The sequence below is a fragment of the Monodelphis domestica genome, chromosome 1, assembly GCF_027887165.1.
Source record: "Monodelphis domestica isolate mMonDom1 chromosome 1, mMonDom1.pri, whole genome shotgun sequence".
In the NCBI taxonomy this organism is placed as follows: Eukaryota; Metazoa; Chordata; class Mammalia; order Didelphimorphia; family Didelphidae; genus Monodelphis; species Monodelphis domestica.
The window spans coordinates 273,132,644-273,156,196 of record NC_077227.1 but is presented as its reverse complement, the minus strand read 5'-3'; the positions used below and the strand labels follow the sequence as shown (position 1 = coordinate 273,156,196).

At 35.1% G+C, this 23,553-nt stretch overlaps 1 protein-coding gene across 1 annotated transcript in view; it reads left to right on the top strand.

The window, feature by feature from the left end:
* The window catches only part of KCNH5 (potassium voltage-gated channel subfamily H member 5), a 584,985-nt gene that overhangs the window by 61,215 nt on the left and 500,217 nt on the right, over nucleotides 1–23,553 (top strand). Inside the window, exon 2 of the mRNA XM_001369347.3 lies at nucleotides 17,443–17,566. Within this exon, the coding sequence (XP_001369384.1) occupies nucleotides 17,443–17,566 (124 nt within the window). The remainder of the gene's footprint in view (nucleotides 1–17,442; nucleotides 17,567–23,553) is intronic.

The following is a 23,553-nucleotide window of genomic DNA, read 5'->3' as shown; positions in this document are numbered from 1 at the left end:
AGACAGTAACAATTTGGTATGTTACTTAATGGAAAAACCTGAAATAATAGAGCGAATGGTTATATGTTGATGTACTGCCCCAAATATTTCTGAGTGATACAAATTAATTTCTTGATTTTAATTATTCTAGTAAACATAGAAGGGCATTAAAAAGCACAAACTATTAGGAGTAAAAGAATTTGAAATGTTTAGTATTTTTAGAAAAGCTGTTACATTTTTTTTGTATCCAACATGGCACTTTCATTACCAGAATTTTAGAATATTGTAAATAAACATTAAATCAGCGTATTAATTGTTTCATTCCATTTGTGCATTTCAACTGGTGGGAAAATGACCAGTAAAATTCATGCCATAATAGAAATACAGACATTTTAAAATTGCCTTTGAACTTAAAGGAGATGAAAAGTAGAGATGATTTTATTTTCGACAATAGCTGAGCAAATTTGAAGAATTAAATAGCCATTTCAGTATCAGTTTTACATTTCTACAATGATGTGTGTGTGTGTGTGTGTGTGTGTGTGTGTGTGTGTGTGTATGTGATGCTACCAGTATCAGGTAATAATAATAAATCTTGTACATTTGTCTATGCACACATGAATCTTAATTCATCCTTGAATGAGCTCCTACAGTAAGAAATCAGAGTGTATTTAGTGAATTCATGGCAAAGAATATGTATGCCCTTCTGTTCTTGATCCTGCCCACTAGAGATGGACATTGCAGCCATAGTCCATGCTATTAAATCTGTTGAGGTTCCAGTTTTTCCATCTGTGCCAATTTGTTTACCAAGATAAAATCTTTCGCAAATCATTCTTATTCTTTTGTTCCATTGAAGCCTGAAAGAGCAGACCAGTCATCATCTGCCTAGGAGACTAGTTTTGAATGTGTACTTAATGTGTTTAATTATACCTCAGCTCAATGATTTTTTCTGTGGCATTTGATCCCCATACTTTTTAAAAACATTTTCTTGTGTTTCCTGTGAAAACCTTTTATTGATGATTGCCTTTATCTCTAAATCTTAGTGATGGATTAAAGAACTATATTTCTTGTTTCAAGATGGCTTGGAAGCTTCAGTTGATAAAAATGAATAGCTATCTAGTAATTTAAGGCTTGTAAAATACTTTACAAATATTATCTCATTTTGTTCTCACAAGTACCCTAGTGGACAGTTATTATCACCTCCATTTTGCAGGTGAGAAAGCAGAGGCAGACAGAGGTTATGTAACTTGCCCAAGATCATACCATTTGTAATTGTTTGACTTGGATTTGAACTCAGGTCTTCTCATCTGTAGTTCTGTTGCTCTAGTCATTTTGCGATCTACCTGCTTCAAATTACAGCAATCTTCTTTCTCAGCAGTGTCAACTAAAAGTGGTGCAATTTTCTAGAGTATGTTTCTGGATGTGCAAGTGCCATTCAAAGCCACCCAGTCTTACTCTTGCATCTGACAGATGGGAAAGCTGAGGCCCAGGGATGCTGAGGGACTTGTTTAAGGACACACAGGTTATGAGCATTAAAACTGGGATTTGAATCCCGGTATCCTGTTTCCAAAATTAGTCAATTTCCCATCGTACCATGATGCCCATTATGGATCTCCAGGCATGGTAGACAATGACGTGATCTTTTCTTTGAGAGCTTAACTTCTGTTATTCCAAGTTGGACTCACAGGTTATCTCACACTATTTGAAATACAAAGAAAGCTGCTTGGGGAGCTGCCCTACTCTCTTTCATGGGTCACTTCCTTCAAAAGCTAAATTTTTTGAACGCTAATTTTATTTCTTATAGGAGTAACACATTCAAACTTGTATTCAGAGACTACCAACTTCAAAGGCATCTTACAAAGTGGATAAAATACCTGTTTAATACAATAAGTAGCCTCAAATACATTATCCTATTTTTGTAGTAGAGGATTTAAAAATTCTTTGGAAAGAAATGTGTCTCTTGGGGCTTCTATATTCAATGGATGCCTGTCTCTGGGAGTTAAAGGTTTTCCATGTTACTTCTTCCATGAAGCTTTCTATAACCCAGAATTAGATTAGAGGTAAAGCTCCCTGAGGGCAGGGGACTTTTGTGTTAATGCTAATATCTCCCTTCAGTGATTATCTCCCAAGTTACCTTTTTAAAAATCTCATTTGTACATAGTCATAGGACAATGCAAATGTATAGTATTGTTTCCCCCTTTATACTGTGATTTCTTTGAAGGCAGGGACTGTTTTTGCTTTTCTTTTTAATCCCTCCTATAGAGCACATAGTAGGCACTTATTAAATGCTTACTGACTTGAATTTTTTTGTCCTTTATAGCATCTATGTGCTTTATATTCAAGAGACTGACTGAAACCATGCTAGGTAAGAAGAAGGATGTTAACACCAGCCACATCAGTCTATTGTTCTCAAGGAACAGGGGCTTAAAAGGAAGATTACAGAAAATAGTCTAAGCCTATATAAAACCAATGACACCACAAGCTATTGTAATACAATTCTTTCTGTCCCAAAGAAAATAATACATTTCTGGCAAACTGAGCCTACCACAGAGAGGACACAGTAGGGTCTTGAGGAATTGCCAGTGTCAGTGTCAAGCTCTCTACTACCAGGACATGTGAGGATTCCTTGAGGTTGTTTTAGAACTGATGTTAAATAAATGTTTTCAACATCTTAAAATTGGGCTACAGTTTCACGATTGCAGCCCACACATTTTTATTTTATTTTTGACACTGGGTCTGCATAGTTTACAAAGGCTGTAAGCATACCAGCTACTCACAGGTCCAATTTCAACATTAATTGATATGGAAGTTTTGACGAGTTTAATTTTTCCTTTATAGGGCAGTTTGCCCTTAGAATGGTGGTACTCCCCTCCCGAAGGGCTTAGCATATTGTTATTAAGTATACTTGTTCAGCTCCAGCCCTAATGGAACTCAAAATAGCCAAACTCCAGTGATCCCCCAGCAGCAGCAATGCACCCCCTTACCAGCCTCCCATGAATTTTTACCACTGGGAATGTAAAATGATTTAGTTCTTTACCAGAGTGTGTAATAAAATAAATTATTTTCATGGATGAAATATCTTTAAAAAGTTTTGTATGTTGAAACTAACCTGAACCCAAACCTTAAAAAAACACACATATGAAGTGAATTATCTAATATCAGAATGTATTGAAATGTATTGATTGTATTGAAATATTTTTCTCAGGATTAGTGGAAGGAGGCAGTGATTGTTACAAAGAATTCCCCTGATAATTTCACTTTGCTGCAACCTGTAATCTCAGGAAACCTAGGTATTCTGAGGAATTGAGTAAAGCTACATACTATTTAAGTTTCTTGAGTGCTCTTGTCTTGTATTCTAAGCTTAAAATCCATCCCCTTCCACTAATACTTTGTCAGTAAACTGATTTTTTTCAACTGAAGGAAATACACAATTTTCTGGATAACAAGTTCATCCCAGGTCTGTCTTCTAGTTAGTAATTACTAATTATCCCAATTATCACTGTCATTTGAGAGATTGCTGTGGTAACTACATAATCCAATAGTACAATTATTTGATATGGCCTATGTGCAAAAGCTGCATTTGTATTTCAATTGGTGCTTCTTCCTTCTCTCCCCTCCTCCCCCTTTGAGATTGGGCCCTTCCATCACATTCAGCCCCGAAGTGTAGTAATCCCTCACAAGGCTGATCTCATTGCTGGAACTTTTCCCTGCTCAGTTTCTGATCCCCTCTCCTTTGGCAGCTTGGAGAACCTGTTCCCAAGGCCTGCCCTTATTGGTGCTAGACTTTGTCTGGATGCTGGATTGGTCTCAGCCTGACTGCAGCTCAGAACTCCTAAACTCAAAGGCCACCAATCTCAGCCTCTCCTTCAGCAGGGATTGTAGGTGTTCTCCACCATGCCCAGACATTTTAAACTTCTAAACTTTTAGAGATCAAAAGAAAAAAGATTGTAGATATTCTATGCCTAAAATTCAGCATCTCCTTTCTAACTTTACTTCCTTATCTTATTTTACCCTGCTTTGCTTCCAACCTGAATTTGTACTCTGAGATGTTGATTGTTTTATGTATTTGAATGTGTATGTATTTGCACATACACATCAATCAATCAATATTTATTAAGTACGGGCTATGTGCCTGGCACTATGCTAAACAATGGGGATAGAAAAAGAGGCTAAACACAGTTCCTTCCCTCAAGGAGCTCATAATCTAAGAGACATATGCACCTTGTGTATTTTATTTATATCTAATCTATTTCCATGTCTCCATTATGGTGCATTGGAAGGAATACTGGCTGTGGAGTTGGAAGACTTATATTTGGATTTCAACTTTGCCTCTGTAAAAATTAAAATTAGTCTCAATAATAAAAATGTTATATTTTAGGAGGTTAATGATCATTAGAAATCAAGGAGTAAAGGGGATAAAAAATAAAGACCACATGCCCATGGCTGATCAGTCATTTTAAAATCCTTATTCTAAGCTTACCACTGCCACCAAGTTTGATGTCATCATGCCAAAAAAGGCCCAAGAGGACTACCCACTAGCTAATATCCTTTGTCTACCGGAAGTACATAATGATAGGAAGTCAGTGGGCTCCTAGGAAATGTAGTTCTTTTTTAGGGTAACAGATTTTCAATTTCACACCCCTTGTTACTCATGTGAACTTGATCAAATACTAATGTATCTTTAGGCCTTCCCTACAGTTTAATCTTATTGAATATCTCAATATCTCTTTCTTCTTTACCTTTTTATACCTCTCTTGAGTCTTGTATTTGAGAATCAATTTTTCCATTCCGTTATGGTCTTTGAAAGTTATTGAAAGGGTTTGAAAGTCTTCTATTTCAATGAATATTATTGCAATGATTAAAGTTCTGATGCCTTTCAAAGTTGTGTTTTTCTACAATGTTGTTATTGTATAAATTGTTCTCCTGGTTCTGCTTACTTCACTTTGCATCAGATTATAGAGATTTTTCCATTTTTTTTGTATGAAGTAGTTCATTTCATCATTTCTTATGGTGCAATAATATTGATTATATTCCATAATTTGTTTAGCTAGTCCCCAGTAGGAAAATAGTCTCTCAGTTTTCTAGTTTTCAACTACTATATAAAGAGTTAATATACATATTTTTGTGCTTCTACATAATTTTTCTCATTTTTTGATCTCTTTGGATCATAGGTATAGTATGCATCACTTTGGTCTCTTTGGTCATAGTTCTGAATTACTTTTCAAGGTGGTTAGACCTATTCACAGTTCCACCAATACTACACCATGTTACCCAATTCCTAAATACCCACCATATGCTAGGTTCTGTGCTAAGCACAAGGGCGACAGATAGGAAAAATAAAAACAGTCCCTGCTCTTAAGGAGCTGACAGTTCAATGGGGAAAACAACATACAAAAAGGAAGCTAAAAAAGATTGTGGAGGGTGGAAGGGAGGGAGAAGATGCACAATACAAGAGCATGATAATGGTAAAATCTAATCCATGCAGTGCAACTGATAGGAAATGAAGCATTAGCTGGGCTGTGAAGTCCTTTTTTAAGTGAAGACTTTGGATGAGGAGTTTTGCTCCATTCTCTAGTCTTCTAATCAAAAGTGACTCTTCAGAAATAGCTTTTGGTTTTTATAAATTTGAATTAGTTCTTTATATATGTTAGATAGGAGACCTCTTCCAAACAAATTTATCACAACTATTTTTTCATTTTCCCATTTCTTTTCTATTTTTAACTATATTATGTTTTATGTGTAACCCCCTTTTAATTTTACATAATCAAGGTTGTACATTTTACCTATTATCCTCTCTATCACTTGATTAGTTATGAACTCTTTCTCTATAGATATGAAAGGTAATTTCTTCCTTACTACTTTATTTTATTTATAATGTGACCTTTTACATAAGGCCATGTATCCAGTTAGAGCCTTTCTTGGTATATGGTGTGAAGAACTAGTCAGGTTATGACAGATTGTCTTCCAGTTTTCCCAATAGTTTTTGTCAAAATAGTGATTCTTTTCCTCAGTAGCTTTGGTTTTACCAAACATTATCTTGCTATGTTTGTTTGTTTACATCTGCATAGTGTGTACTAAATCTGTTCCACTGATGAATGTCGATATTTTTTAAACCTGTACCAAATTGTTTTAGTGGTTAAATCTTTTAGTACAGTTTGAGGCCTGGTACTAATAGACTCTTATCCTTCCCATTCGTTTTCTTTATTATCCATAAGATTCTTGATGTTTTGATCCTCATTTGAATATCTCACTATTTCAATATTCCTTGGGTAGTTTGATTGATTTAGTACAGAATCAGTAAATTGATTTGGGTATTATTATCATTTTGTTATTATATTCTTACAATTATTTAGATCTATTTTTATTTCTACAAATAGCTTTTTATAGTTGGACTCATGTGTGTTAAGGTTTACAGAATGCTTTACATACACTATCTTGTTTGATTTTCACAACAATCTTGGGAAATAGGTGTTATAACTACCCTTATTCTGCAGATGAGGAAACTGAGGTTAAGTTTCTTGTCCAGAGTCACAAAGCTAGGAAGGATCTGAGGCAGGATTTGAACTTAGATCTTCCTAAATATAGATCCTTGATCCATTATATCAACTAATTGCTCATATTTTGCACACTTTGAGATTTACATAGTGCTTTACAAATGTCTCATTTGATCCTCACAATCAGTCTTAATTTTGGAGAAGGATTAGGAAAAGTTTTCAGAAGGAGGTAGTGGAATTGGATCTTAAAGATGGAAAAGAAATCACCTAGTAAAAAGAAGGAGAGAAGTATAGATGACACATGTACAAGGCATAGAGGATACTTGACTGGGTATGTGGACAGCATTTCTACTAGAAAAGCTAGAAATGTAGGGTAATACTGGGTTGTGGATGTCCTTGAATTCCAGGCTAAGGAATTTATCAGTGGCTTCAAAGGAAATAAGGGGTCACTGAAGAATCTTGTGCAAAGAAATTAATATGATATATATATATAAATAATATATAATATAAATATAAATAAATACACAGCACTCATGTGGCCCTGGCCAAGTTACTTAAATGTTTAGCCTCAGTTTCTTTATCTGTAAAATGAGGATAAATTATAATATACTCATCTCAAAGAGTTGTTTTGGAAAATACATGAGATATTCTTTTTATCCTTAAAGTATTATATACATTTTTTCTATTATTATTAATTATAGCCAGGTAATAAGGGCCTATAGTAAAGTGGTGGAAATGGTAATAGAAAGAAGACAAATACTTGGGATGTTGTAGATATAGAATCCATAGGACTTGGCTACTGATTTGATATGAGAGGTGAAGAACAGTGATTCTTATATGATACACAGATATTGAACATTTGAGATTGGATGAATGATGGTAGTGTTTACAGAGATAATGAAGTTATATGGGAGAGATTTTGGAAGAAAAAGATTACATGTTCAGTTTTTAACATGAGTTTAAGGTACTGTTAAAATATCTAGGTGAATGAATGTATGAATGAAAAAGCATTAATTAAGCATTTATAATGTTGGAGTGGGTGGGGCAGTTTGTGGCACAGTGAATAGAATGCTGGGTCTGGACTCAGGAAGATTCATCTTTCTGAGTTCAAATGTGATCTCAGACACATACTGGTTGTATGATCCAGGACAAGTCATTTAACCCTATTTATCTCAGTTTCCTCATCTGTAAAAATGAGTTGGAGAAGGAAATGGAAAACAACTTCATTTTCTTTGCCAAGAAAACCCCAAATAGGATCATGAAGAGTCAGACAAAACTGAGAAGCGATTGAACAACAGTGTTCCATGGTTGCTGCTAAGCAATGGAGATGAAAATACAAAAACAAAAAAAAACCAAGACAATTTCTCTTATATTCTACTAGATGAAGATGATGACACATAGAGGAGTAGTGGCCAGAAAAGTGGGGAAGGCACAGGAATGGTGAAAAGGCATAGAACATTTGATTGCCTTGTCCTTTCCAGGAATGTTCCCATTTATTTGATTATTACTCCCAGAGCAAGAGATGGAAAGGGGGCAGGGAAAAGGTCTGGAGCTGGCTACATAATCATGAATGCTCATCAGGAAAGAGCACAAGACTCTAGGACAGATACTAGAATGCAAGGTCAGAGGCTGAAGTGGAAAAGCAACAGCGCAAAAGCAAGATAGCTATCTATCATGCCAGGATGTTTTGAGGATGTTTCATAAGCAATTAAAGAAAAAAAAACCTAGTATAGATGGGGTGAGGTAGAGAGAGACAGAGAGACAAAGAGAGAGACAGAGACAGGGATGGATACAGAGGCTGAGAAGGACAGAGATTGAGGCAGAGAGAGACAGAAATGGAGAGATCCACAAAGAGAGATGGAAAGAGAGAAAGGGAGACAGACAGAGACAGAGACAAAGACAGATAAAGAGTCACAGAGAGGCAGAGATGGAGAGAGGAACAGAGATAAACACAAAGAGATGGAAAGAGGGAAAGGGAGACAGAGACAGAAAAAGAGAAAGAAAGGATCAGAGATGAGACATGTAGAGGCAGAGATGCAGACAGAAACAGAGAGAGATGGAGAGAAAAGGACCTAGAGACAGATAAAGAGGCAGAGATGGAGACAGAGGGACACACACACACACAGACAGGGAGACACACAAAAAGATGGAAAGAGAGAAAGGGAGAAACAGAAAGAGACAGAGACAGAGATGGAGACAGAGACAGAAATAAAGTGACATAGAGAGAGAGACACATACATATGCACACATCCAGATATCAGGGTTAGAAATAAAGATTTTTGAGTCATCTGTCTAGGAATGTTAGTTCAAGCCATGGGATTGAATGAGATTGAAAAGAAAGAGGGTAGAAAGAGAAGAAAATAGGACTGAGGAAAGAAGCTTGGAAAACATTTCCCTGAAGGGTTTGAAAAGCTGCTGAGAAGCAAAGGAACATTTTGAGTGTCATTTATTTATTTATTTTTTCAACAGCTCAGAGAAACTTCAGTGACACAAGATATTTGAAGAGAAAGAGTATTACCTTGGAGTCACAGAGTCTAGGCTCAGATATTGCTTCTTCCACTTACTACCTATATGACCTCAGATAAGTTATTTAATCTTTCTGGGACTCAGTTTTCTCATCTGTTAAAAGGGATAATAACAACAACACCTACTTCATAGAGTTATTCTGAAGATGAAATGAGATAACATATGTCTAAGAGTTTCCTTATATGTAAAGTGGGGATAATAATAGCACCTATCTCACAGGGTTATTTTGAAGACTAAATGAGATAACATATGTAAGCTTTTGTGTGGCTTGAAGGGAGGAAGAATAGACCTCTATAGTCTTTCCTTCAAATAACCCTTCCCCAAGAGAGAATTTATTTTCTGCCAGGCTAGGAAATGGGGCCAGAAGCTGGACCACTCTGATCTCTTCAGAAGCGGAGAGAGAGAGAGAGAGAGAAAGAGAGAGAGAGAGAGAGAGAGAGAGAGAGAGAGAGAGAGAGAGAGAGAGAGAGAGAGAGAGAGAGAGAGAGAGAGAGAGAGAAAGAGAGAGAGAGAGAGAGAGAGAGAGAGAGAGAGAGAGAGAAAGAGAGAGAGAGAGAGAGAGAGAGAGAGAGAGAGAGAGAGAGAGAGAGAGAGAGAGAGAGAGAGACAGTATTGGGTTAGCAGTATATTTATCTGCTCCCTTAACTATTGTTAGTCTAGGGACTTTGTTTAGATTCAGTCTTAGCTTTTGATAACTTTGCCATTATTACAGGGAAAGAAAAGGTTGACCCTAAGCTTTATATCCAAGATGACTCCTTTCCAATCAAATACCAGTTCCACAATGAATACACACACATAGTAAATGTAAAAAAAAACATTTATCCAAATTGTGGCAAGGCAGAAATCAGAGAATATAAGAGAATATACACACCAGACACTACAGAGTAAAGGAAGTTTCCAACTGGGAGAAAGATAACTCAGCTCAACCAAGTCAGAGAGTCCTGGATCTCATCCAAGGGGAAATTACCTAAATTCTCTACCAAATAAAAACAGAATTAGAGACATGATGGACAATTTCAAGGCTCTTTTCCTTTAGCAGCCTGAAGTGGGATTGACTTCTTCTACATTCCTTCTCAATGCTGGAAGCCAGAAAAGCCCTCCAAAGTGACTCAATGCTTGAAGAGTCTCAAAGAGGTCTTGAAGCTTGAAGAGTGCTAAAGAGGAGAGGCACCAGAAAGAGCGACAAAGTGGACTGGATGGGAACTGAACTTCTCTCTCTTTTTCACCAACTCTGTCCCTTCACAGGGCAGACCATACATTACTCCAAAACGAAGAACGAAGAGAATCCCATCCATAGCAATGGGTTTTGGGACAGAAATGATAAAAATGCTTTGCATACCTTAAAATAGTATTCAACACTAACTATAACACAGCATTGAGTCCACTGATTTAGAGTGTTAACTTGTAAAATGCTCTCTAATGATATCATCCAGTAAAGGTAAGCTCTCTAAGGACAGGGAAAGTTTTTACTTCTTTTTCTATTTTTCCCAGTACCAAACACAGGACTTTGTACATGGAAGGCATGTTATAGATGTTGAAATGAATCAAATTGGTATGCCTGCCATATAGTCAGTGATAGAGAGGTGAACTTGGAGTCAGGAAGACATGAGGTCAAACCTGATCTATCTTCCATGGCTATGAGAATAAAATGAGATATTTGTAAAGTACTTTGCAAACCTATTTTAAGGCATTTAGCCACATAAATGCTATTATTATAATTCCTATTTCATTCAGTATTTTTGATAGTCACTTGAATATAGTGACTAGAACATAAGGTCATTGCAAAGTTTTGGATTACAAAACTTGGATAAGTAACACACTGCATGTCTGATTTGGAATCTGAACAGGTTACAACAATTGGCTGAATCATATAAGATGAAATTTAATAGAAATATATCTCTTCTTAAGCTTGGTTTTTATTTTTATTTTTAATTTAAAAATTTAAAAATTTATTTTTAAAATTTTATTTAATTAATTTAGAATATTTTCCCATGGTTACAAGATTCATATTCTTTCTCTTCCTTCCCCCAGACCCCTTCCTGTAGCTGATGTGCAATTCCTCTGCAATTGAGTCTGTATCCCCAAACATATCCCCATTGACTCTTGTGATCAAGCAGTTGTTTTTCTTCTGTGTTTGTACTCCCACAGTTCTTTCTCTGACTATAGATAGCATATTTCTCATAAGTCCCTCCAAATTGTCCTTGGTCATTGCATTGCTGCTAGTAGAGAAGTCCATTACATTCTATTGTACCACAGAGTATCAGTCTCTGTGTACAATGTTCTCCTGGTTCTGCTCCTTTTGCTCTGCATCACTTCCTGGAGGTTGTTCCAGTTCCCATGGAATTCCTCCACATTATTATTCCTTTGAGCACAATAGTATTCCATCACCAACAGACACAACAATTTGTTCAGCCATTTCCCAATTGAAGGGCATCTCCTCATTTTCCAATCTTTTGCCACCACAAACAGTGTGGCTAGGAATATTCTTGTACAAATCTTTTTCCTTATTATCTCTTTAGGGTACAAACCCAGCAGTGCTATGGCTGGATCAAAGGGCAGGCAGTCTTTTAGCGTCCTTTGGGCATAATTTCAAATTGCCTTCCAGAATGGCTGTATCAATTCACAACACTAGCTATGTATTGATGTTCCAATTTTGCCACATCCTCTCCAACATTTAAGTTTGGTTTTTAAATTTAAATTTACTCATTTGTTTGTTATATTAAAATACCTAGTTAACCCCTTCCCTTCTTTCTCCCCTTAGATAGACATAATTTGGCCAAAAGGTATATGTATATATAAAACTATATCTTATTTCTATTTATCAGTTCTTTTTCTGGAAGTGGACATACATGTCATTCTTCAAATAATATTTCTGTTGCTGTATATCATGTTCTCTTGGCTCTGCTCATTTCACTCTTCATAATTTTATGTAGGTCTTTCCATGTCTTTCTTTCCAAAATTAACCTGTTTGTTATTTCTTATGGTGCAATAGTATTTCATCATAATCATATGCCACAACCTTTTTTAGCCATTTCCCAATTGATGGATATCTCCTCAATTTCTAGTCCTAAAGCACAAATGTTGGGTGACAGGAGAATTGCAAGATATTGAAAAAAAATCAGAAGTCCTTGTCCCCTTTATTTATATCCTGTGGGATTTTGGTCAGGGCACTTATGCTGAGCTTTAGTTTCCTAATCTATAAAGAAAGAGGATCTTTAAGGTCACCTCAAGTTCTTGATCCTAAAAATGTGAAAAAGACCGTGAGATTTTCATTGACTCAATGAATCAATGACAACAAAGAACAGTAAAGGAATCTAATGCCATTTGAAGCTTCATTAAAAGAACCATGGTATACAGAACAAAAGAGGTGAATAGTCCCTTTGTATTCTCCCCATAGAAGCTACACCAAAATAAAACACCTGTTTTATTTTGGGCACTGCATTGCAAGGAGGAATACTGACCTATTGGAATTAATTCAGAGGCTGATGATCAATATGGTGAAAGATTTGAAATCATCCTATATGAGGAATTAGGAATAGTTAGCTTGGAGAAGAAAGGGATTGTGGTATATGGGTATTATGAAGATCCAATAAATATGTTCAACTATTTTAAGGATTGACGTACGGAAAAAAGATGGAAAAGGGAGCTAGAGCACATTGCAACCACTTTCCATTTGTGGCCAAAAACCAAACCATCACCCACTTCCTCCCACATATCCTTTCTTGCTTAGGAATTTCAAGATTCCTCAAGACTTCTGGTTTTAGCTATTCAGAAAAAAAAAAGCTTCCTGTACTTCAGTCTCCTGGGAAAAGTCACTTATTAGGGGCCCAATAAATCTCCTCCTGCTTCTGAAATTCTATAATTCTATAATCTAAGGTAAAATTGAGAGGAAGGTAAAGAAGGATTACAACTAATTGTGGTGGAATGCAAAATAAGTGGTTGAGCAATGAAGAGACAGAGATGGTAAAATAAAAAAGTTCAAATTTTATTTAAATTGTATATAAATTCTTTAAAAAGTAGATTGGACTGATTTGGAAGGTTTGGATTTACCTATTATCTAGAGCATTGGGAGAGAGATTCTTTTGGGTGGAAACTGTAAATATTTGTCTGAGAAGTTATAGAGAGGATTTCTGTCTAGGTAGTGATCGAATAAATAGCACTATCTTTAAGGTGCTTTGGAAGTCTATGATCTTGTTTCTAAGCAATATCTGTATGGATGAGATTCCCTTCCCCTCCCTTGGTACTGTATCCTTTATAATGTTTATTTTACTAAACCAGTGCTCTTCAACAAAGGTTTCACAGTCAATTGAACTATTTGCCACAACCACTTCTACCATCAACAATTTTTCTAAAATTCTTCTCTTAGACATAATATAAAACATATTCATACTTCAGTACTTTATCCATGGTGTCATCAATGTGGATATTCCCTTCATTGATGCAGATTGTAATTTAGGAATATCTTCTTATCCATAAAGCTTTATTTCAATGGTTCATTTTGATGTGGAGGTGGAGGAGCTCTAGTCCTAGTGATAGGTAAAGTCTATTTGTTACAAATGTTTTGGTCTGTGGGTACATTTGGTACTAGATAAGTACAGAGATGAGTACTCTTTTGTGATGAGATTTTTGTCTATGGCAAGTTGTAGCAACAACAACAATAAAAAAAAATCCTCAGGAAATCAAAGCAATTTTCTAAAACAAAACTTTCTCTTGCATTGGTAATTAAAAAATCCAGACACCTAGCAGTCTTGTGGGCTTTTTTTCTGTGAAGGGGGTTGGGTAAATGATAATAAGGGTATATAGTGGCAACTTTTGTTACTTTTCAAATCAGAATTCTACCTAGGAGAAATTTCTATGCTCTTCTTCCTCCTCTGCTGTTGGAAGCACTGAATCTGATGAGAAAACTTGCATATTTAATTCAATTCAATAAATTTAACTAAACTTTTTTCAGCTTTATTCAACTAGATACTAATTGCAAATCTTGCTGGCCATGACTAAGCTTTTAAGGGATAACTTTACCCAAAGTTAAGGTCATGGATTTTTTTTTTTTGATGATAAGTGAGATACCATTTGGTTTCCTTTGAATGTATCATATATATTTATGTATTTTTATAAATATAGGCACAAATACTCATGTACATATATACATTATATTATATATGTATTTATATACACACATTTGTACATGTATATGTGTATACAAGATGTGGTAAGAGAGATAGAGAAATGAAGAATGGTGACATTATTGGCTTCTGCCCAGGACTTATCCTGTATATCTCTATCTATGTCCACTCATATTCATCTTTGCATTTGCCTCTCTGAATTTATGTAAGGAATTCTGAATCCTGTGCCAAGTAAAAGCTTGGTAAATGACTTGCTGGTAAGTTAAGAAATTAATCGAATTAAACCACTCTAATGGAAGAAATTATTCTTAGAAGATCCACATCAGGTCAAATTATAAATATGTTTAAAAGTGTTATAATTTTAGTTGAGCATTACCTTTTGGCTATCATTATCACAAACATGATTTGGAGTTGACTTGAATCCTTAATTAATAGAAGTATGAATGAGTTCAGTCGTAGAATTGCACATTTTTTTTTCCATAGGGCAGTCTTTGATGTGCAGATAACTTTCCTCTCTTTCTCTTTGAGAAACTTCCTTAATATATATATATATATATATATATATATATATATATATTACTTGTATGTTCCAGTATATTTTCCCCCTACTTTCTCCTAAAGAGTTTCATCTGATGATAAAGAATAAAAAAGATGATAAAAATAAATTCAGCAAAACTAGCCAACTGATCAATCAAGTCTGACATTATAAGCATTGTTTCACATTATTCTAGTAAACTGCTCTAATATCAAGTATGGAGATAGTGAAAATGACCAGTCAAATACCAGGAAGGGGTAAGGATGCAGTTGTTAGACACAATACAATGGTGGAAGCTACTGTGATGAAGGGCACAAGTTGCAATCAGTGTAAAAACTACCCAATCTACCCCTGCCTCTTTCTTTTTTCAGGTCCTGATCTCATCCTTCTAGGGGAAAGTCTCATTTGGTTAGAGGAACAATTCCCAATGATGTTTATATTGAATGCTAGATGCCATACAGACTGTGGGAGTTGTTCTAGCAATAGCCAAGACAGGGTCTATAATATGTTTTGAAGCATATTTATTTTACATTAATTTTTTTCTAAGTTTTTTTTCTTTTTTCCATTTCACAATCTTTTTTATTGCTCCCACTTAAATTCTTATGCTCAGTAATCTCAGGATATGTCTCTCAGTGGGGGTTGAAGTAGAATCTGGCTAAGCCCCTCACATATATCCATAGTCATTCATGTCTGCATAAAAGAATGGGAGGTATATCTTTTGAGAGGCATTCCTTGTCATGATAATGTCACAATTTTGATTTCTTTAATTGATATTTTTCCTCCCATTTACATTGTTGATGTCATGCATATTTTTCCTTGTTCTGCTTATTTAATTTCATATTAAAGTAAGTCTTCTCATACTTATTTGAATTATTCATTTTCATTATTTCCACTAAACAGTGTGGTAATATTTCATTATATTAATGTGTTACATTTTCTTTTACCATTTTCCATTTGAAGGGCAACTACTTTGTTTCTGGTTGTTTTCTGGTACAAAAATTACTCTTACAAAAAGTTGCTCTTACAAATATTTTGGGATATAAGAAACTTTCTTTTATATCATTGACCTTTGGGGGTATATTCTTTCTCAAATGTTATCATTTTGATAACTTTCTTAGCATAATTCCAGACTGTTTACCGAATTGTTCGCATCTCCACCAACATTATTTTATTTTTATTTCCACTATTTTTCCAACACTGACCACTCTTAGTATTGTCATCTTTGCCATTTTGCAAGATGTGAGGAGAAAGCTGTCAATGACTTCATTTTGTATTTCTTATTATTAGTGATTTTTTGCAACCTTTCATATGATTTTTTAATGCTTTGAAATTCACTTGAGAATAATTTGTTCACATTCTTGGGGAAATAATTTTGTCATATATTTGTATTGGGTATTTTTTGGATTTCAGACTGTTATCAGAGATATTTGGTATCAAGACTTTTTCCTTAGTCTCTTCCTTTTCTTTGAATTCTAGTTGTTACTTTTTTATCATTTCACTTCAATTTCAAGTTATTAAATTAACCTATTTAATCTTTTGTGAACACTCCTCTCTTTCTTCCTTATATATTTCTTTCTTATTATTCTTATACTCTTATTATTATATTTAAATTTAAGTAATGCATTTGCTAATGGACCACCAAATAAATAACATGGATTCTAAAAATTTAAGGTTTTAAACATGGCTATAGCAAAAATGATTATTTGAAATATTATTTTCTACAAATTAGCTTAATTCTTCCTCTCTATACCCAGTAGAAAATCATGTGATGCCTCAAAGATAAGAGTGGTAATGTCTTCTTTACTTATTACACTGATAATCCCAAAAGGTGTGTGCTGAAAACAAGATATGTCTGATTTATTTATTCTTTAAAAAGAAAAAAATGCTATTTAAAGACTAGCTCCAAATGATATTATTTTGATGGCCCATGCCATGACATATTCCTTATTATGAGAAACTCCCAAGTAATGATCCTATCTACCTGTATTCTGATTGTCTCAGTTTGTGTAGAGAGCATACATTTATTATTAATAAACCTTTTATTTCAAATAATTGTTGTGGTAGATATCAAATAATAATAATATTAGCTAGTATTTATATATTTAAGAATTGTAAAACACTTTGCATATGTTAACTCATTTGATCTTTTTAACAACCTTGTGAGCTGGGTTTTATTACTGACCTCATTTTATGGATGAGGAAACTGAAAAAGATTATGTGATTTGCCCAAGATCACACACCTATCACAAGTATGAGGCAGAATTCAAATTCAGGTCTTCCTGACTCTTGTTTTGTACTACATCACCTATTTGATTGAACTCTATCCACTGTATCACCTATTTAATTTAAAAGTTTAATGACATGGTTAGAGTTCAGTCAAATAGGTGATATAATTATTTTTCCTAAAAAGGTTTTTATATATACAATAGATTATTTATTATGTTTCTTTTTCAATTGTTAAAACTTAACTGATAGCATGGTTTTAAAATGTAAGTTGTCTATAGCACTGAATAATTCCTTGCTACAAATAGTCTTCACCATTTCTTCAAATAACTACTTAAATTGTTTTATAGATCATTGGATCTTAGATTTAGAAATTCAAGGGACCTCAGTAATCATTTAAATCATCTCTTTCCTTTTATAGATGAGGAAATTGAGCACTTATAATCATGTTACTTTGGCAAAATTAGAGAGAATAAAAGGAAGAACGAGATTTGATTCCAGAGCTTCTGATTCCATTTTCAGTATGTAAAGCCAAGTAATTTTTGCTTTCTTCTTTCCTTTTTAGAATCAAGTTTTTTACTGGGAAATGCCCAAATTGTGGACTGGCCTATAGTTTATAGTAATGACGGTTTTTGTAAACTCTCTGGATATCATCGAGCTGACGTTATGCAGAAAAGTAGCACTTGCAGGTAGGTAATTTTTTGGAAATTTTGTTAATTAATAAAATTGTTATGAAACTTTAAAAGTGTTTATATTGACTTAAGTTCACAAATTAGATAAGTACAAAATTTTATTAAATATTGTTCAAGAGACTAAGCAAACTTAAAAAAACATTTCTGCCTATATATGAAGGACTAGATGGACCTACTCATATTTTGAGATCCATTTTGTCCACTAACTCTGTGATGGTGAGCCTATGGAACATGTGCCAAAAAAAGGCATGCATAGTTATAGTTCATTACTAGAAAGCCAGAGGGACTTGAGGCAGAGCTGTTCCCCTCCTCCATTCTACACTGATTTCCTCACTTCCCCATCTCCTTTGCTCAGCAGCCCAGTGGGAGAGCTTTCTCTCTCCCCTGTATGGGGGAGGTGGGGTGGGGTGGAGCCAAGGGCTCAGCACCCAATCTGGGGAGTGGGGTGGGGGATGGGCCTGGTACTCTATCTCTAAAAGGTTTGCCATCACTGTGCTAACTCTTATTTGAACTAAGAAAAGAAACAAACACCAACAACTAGTTCAGCTACTTTTTAAAGTAATCAAAGGAGACAATTCAAATATATCTCACAACTTTTCTTTTTTTTTAGTTGGCTAAGACAGAAGACCTTAATATTTTGATTTTTGAAAATATTTTTAAATTTAAAAAATTTAATTTTAATTATAATAATTAAAATAAAAATTAAATAAGTTTAATTTAAATTTAAATTAAAAAATTTAAAACATACAAATTACAAGTATACACACACACACATATATATACATGTATACACACCTATATTTATATATTTTTACATTTTTGTAAATTTACATTGTTGTGCAATGGTTTGCAATGTCTGATTATTCATGACTCTTTGTGGATTCTCTTGGCAAAGATACTGGAATCATTTGCCATTTCCTTCTCTAGTAGATTAAGTCTGGTTAAGGTTAAGTGACATAATTAAGTGGCCTTAAGTTACATAGCTAGTGTTAAATTTTATGGTTGGACTGAGTATTAAATTGGTGGTCGCCAGGGATTTAATTTCTAAATCCCAAAATAAATTACTAAAGTAAATGGAATTTATGGTAGTTTATTAACACTAGAGGGAAGATATTAAGGGATGGAGAAAATGGAAGATGAGAGACAGAGAGAGACAGAGGGAGACAGAGAGAGAGAGAGAGAAAGAGAGAGAGAGAGAGAGAGAGAGAGAGAGAGAGAGAGAGAGAGAGAGAGAGAGAGAGAGAGAGAGCGCGAGCGAGCACTCTGGCTTCCTCTGAACCAGTTAGAAATTCTAAGGCACCAGTCAGGGGAAAGGAGTCTCAAGACAATGGGCCTTTTTTGGAGGTTCACACCTCCAGAAAGGGGAGGAAACTAAGTCAGCCTTTAATTCACCATGGTGACCATCTAAAAGGAAAGCATTCTGAGGTTTCCTGCACAAGCTCCTCCAGGGGTTCAGTTCCACAGCCAAGTGTCTTTACTTTAAGTCTGAGTGTCTGTCTTCCAGTCTCTCCTAAAATGTCTGTCTTCCAGTCCAAGTCCGAATGACTCTTCCAGTCTCTCCTCTGAGTGACTCTTCTTCACTCTAAGCCCAAGTGACTGAATCTTCACTACAAGCCAAGTGTCTGATCTTTTCCACTCCAACTTTGAGTAACTGAATGATCTATTGAAAAAACTCCTGTGTATCTCTGTTTCCTCTATTTAAAGAACTTTTTCTCTTGTGTCACCTCCCCTAAATTTTTACATCTACCAATCACAGCAGAAGCTCCTCTCCAGGACTGCCTATTATTCAATGTCACACCTTTTGTAGTTAGTTAACACCTCTTTTGGTCAGTTACCATCTTTCTGGTTAGGTAACACCTTTTTGTAGTTTAACACCTTTTTTGGTTAGTTAACACCTTTTGTAGTTAAAATGGGTAGATCTACTTTAAATACTGAGTTCACACTTTGGGGATTAAAATCTAAAAATAGACAGGGGGTTACAATTTTATCTTCACAATAAAAGAAGAGCTAAGTACCTTCATTGTTCAATCAGAAGATAGTCAAATCCAATCTTCACACTAGTGAGTTTCTGAAGCCATATTTGTACTTAGGCTTTCCTGAATTCAAGTTCATGTGCTTTATCCATTGAACCACCTATCAGCCTCCATATATGCTACATATACATACACCTATATACACACATAAACACACATTTATAATTAGGAACATCCACAAACACACACATGTTCACACATTTGAATTTATAATACACAAATGCAATATATTATATGCAGACTATATATGGATACACTTATATGTATACACACACATGTACTATTATTATTATATTATATATTATAGTATTATATATAATTCATATATTATATGTATGTAGCTGTTGAATGGGCAAGGGGTGAGTCCTTGGTAGTGGAAGATTTCTTTACAAATCTGGTTCATTTCAGAGGTAATGGGCCATAGAGAAGTTACTATGAACCCTCTGATAGAAATCTTCACCCAAGGGTAAATCAGATCACAAGATGGAGAAGAAGCATATGTATATTTGGTGTCATTCTTTCTTATGCCCTCCCCACATTCTTAGATCTTTGGCTCACAAAATTTTTCTCCAATGATAAGGGGCTCCTGATTAACTTTAGATTATTATTTCTTTTCTGTTTACAACTTCTTTTGATTATGAACTTGAACTGACTAAAATACTATTATAAGGTGATACCAAAATGTTAGTGATTCCAGGGTGGTGATGGGGTATTACTAATTTACCCACCTCCCTATGAAATATGTCTCTTATTTTCTAATCAGATTTATCCTATTCTCCAAAATTCTATTAGCATTGTGTGATTAATGTTAATTATTCATGCACCAAGAACTAGTTCTCACTAGTTTTCTTTATGTTAAAGGGTAGTAAATGATAACAATGAAAGAACAGAGAGCAAATTGGAGGGGTATGGCTCATTCAAAGAGTATTTGGTGCTAGGACAACTTAAGGCTCCTTCTTTAGGCTATTTAAAAAGAATTCCAGGAGGTGGAGTCAAGATGGTAGTATAACAGTTAAATTTAGTTTCTTTACTAAAAGTATTATATTTTTAGAGGTTTACTAAAGACTATTAGAAATCAAGGATAAAGAAAATACAAAATAAGAAAGCACATGCCTAGGGCACATAGCCCATTCACAGCCACTTACATCTTGCCTGCCTGTGTTTAGAAGCTGAAGCCGAGAGCCCAAGTAGGTGGTACAGTCAGTTTAAATACAAATTTTGTTCTCGTCCCAGGTGGAGATCTCAGGTGAGATTACAGGGCATTCTGGGAAGTGCCAAGGACTTCTGGGGATTGAAGACTTGGGTTCAAATCTCCATTTTTACATTCCTCTGTTTGATTGTTATTGGGAAAAATTTCCCCCAAAAGGACCATGAAAACATAATCAACTTAAAGATTACAATAATTTGAGGATAAGAAGAAAAGAACAAAACCAATAATTGCTAGATGCATTGACAAAAAACCAGTTAGGGGGCAGTCCCCTTTGGCATGAAAGTATACATACAAATAAATGTTCAATCAACCACACCCAAAGTTCATTCTTGATCTTCTCCTGCAGCTTGTGTTCTGGAGGCATCTTCATGGTGTCTTCTCCAAATAGTTCAGTTTCTGGATTCGGAGAGGTATCATGTTTCTTAACCTAAAATTCTTCTCAAAAGGAATTTAAACTTTGCAATTTAAAATAATAATATTTTTATATTCCCCCTTTGAAGAGGCTGATTGAAAAACACAGGGATCACTTAGGGATGCATGGCTGAGTCATGAGGTATATGAATCAATTGGCAAGAGAAATTAAAAAGACATCAGAAAAATCCATATAAAAAAGATAATTTCTGGATGAAAATATAGACTATCAAAGTCTTATGTGTAAAAATTCTAAGTAAAGGAATAATAAATCTATAACAGGTCTTTGAATCAGGGCCCAATTAAAATGATATAAGCAAGTAAGCATTTACCCAGTCAGTAGCTAGGACTACAGAAAGTTTGCCATACTATGAAAGACAGAAAAGGGACTAGATTATAGGAGCCAGGTTAGGAGCCGCCTACAGAGCTGAACCTCCAGTGCTGGCTGGAATCTCTGGGCGGGCAAGGGCTATCTAGTATGGAGGGAGAACCTTGCTGGCAAAGCTGTGCCAGGCTCAGGGCTTAGAAAACAGGCAGCATAGAGGCAGCTTGAGGACAAGCACAGAGCAGGCAGCCCAGTTGCAGCTGAAATGCTCCATCTTGTCCCCCTGATTTTCTGGAGGTTTTGGCCTCAGGGAACAGCCAGCTTTGCAGATCAACTCTGCTCTGGCTCAATCTCATTAATAAGCGTAGATAAGAAGCCTTCAGAGGGCAGGGAAGCTCAAGCTCCAACACCCCTCCCCCATAGACTGATCTGAGAGCCTCCCTGACTGAGCTCCAAGGGCAAAGGCAACAACAGACTACAGGCAACAACCTTGACAACAGGGCAGGAAGCTCCTTCTCAGCTTCTGTTGTCATCCAGGGAAGATCAGACTACCTGATCAAACAGAAAAACAGAGAAGAAACCCCTTTAGGACAGAACAGCCCAAACTCACAGATCCAGCACAAAATGAGAGGAACAAGACTACAGGCACCTACAGGGGGGAAAGAAGGGGAAATATGAGTAAACAACAAAAAAAAGAAAAAAGAAATTATAAATGACAGCTTTTATCCAGGCAATGAACAAAGAGCAAATGAAACAGAGGAGAATCAAGGAACACCAAGTAAAAACACAGAAACTCCAGCTAATTGGACACAGGCTTTGGAAGAACTCAAAATACAGTTCAAAAAACAATTAAGAGAGGCTGAAGACACCTGAGAAAAGAACTTAAAAAGCAAAATAAATCATCTGGAAACAGAAAATAGTGTCTTGAAAGCCAAAATTAATCAGTTTGAAAATGAGGCAAAGGAGATGAAAGATGACTTCCAAAGAAAATCATACCAGAAAGAGAAGAATGACCAAAAAGCCAGGAATGAAAATCAGTCTTTAAAATCTAGAATACAACAACTAGAAGCAAATAACTTCACAAGGCAGCAGGCAACTATAAAACAAAATCAAAAGAAGGAAAAATTGAGGAAGATATGAAACACTCATCCACAAAATGGAAGATTTAGAAAACAGGTCCAGAAGAGACAATTTAAGAATCTTTGGTCTACTGGAAGACCATGACAAAAGAAAAAGCCTGGACATCACTCTACAGGAAATTATCCAAGAAAACTTCTCTGACATTCTAGAGCAAGAGGGAAAAGTGGAGATTGAAAGAATCCACAGATCACCTCCTATACTTAATGCCCAACTGACAACACTCAGGAATGTTATAACCAAATTCAACAACTACCAGACCAAGGAAAAAATATTACAAGCTGCTAAGAAGAAGTCATTCAGATACCATGGAACCACAGTGAGGATAACACAGGATCTGGCTGCATCTACACTGAAGAATTAAAAGGTATGGAATATGATATTCCAGAAAGCAAGGGAACTAGGTCTACAAGCAAAAATCAACTACCCAGAAAAACTGACTATATTCTTAAAGGGGAAAGTATGGTCATTTAATCAAATAGAAGACGTCCAAGCATTTGTAAAGAAAAGACCATATCTGAACAGAAAATTTGATGCCCAAACACAGAACTCAAGAAAATCACCAAAATGTAATTAAGAAAGGGGAAAAACAAACAAAAAACTTTTTTAAGGAACCCAATAAGTTAAAATTATATATATCCCTACAATAAAAGAGTATATTAGTAACTCTTAAAATTGTTATTATCACCTGTGTAGCTAGAAGAATTATACTTAGAGGGAATAGTGACAAAATTTATTGGATGAAATGCCAAGACATAAATCTGTATATAAATATATGTATATATATATATATGTATATATATATATATATAACTAGAGGTAAAAAAGAAGTTAATACAAAGAGAAATGGGAAAAGAAACAAAAGGGG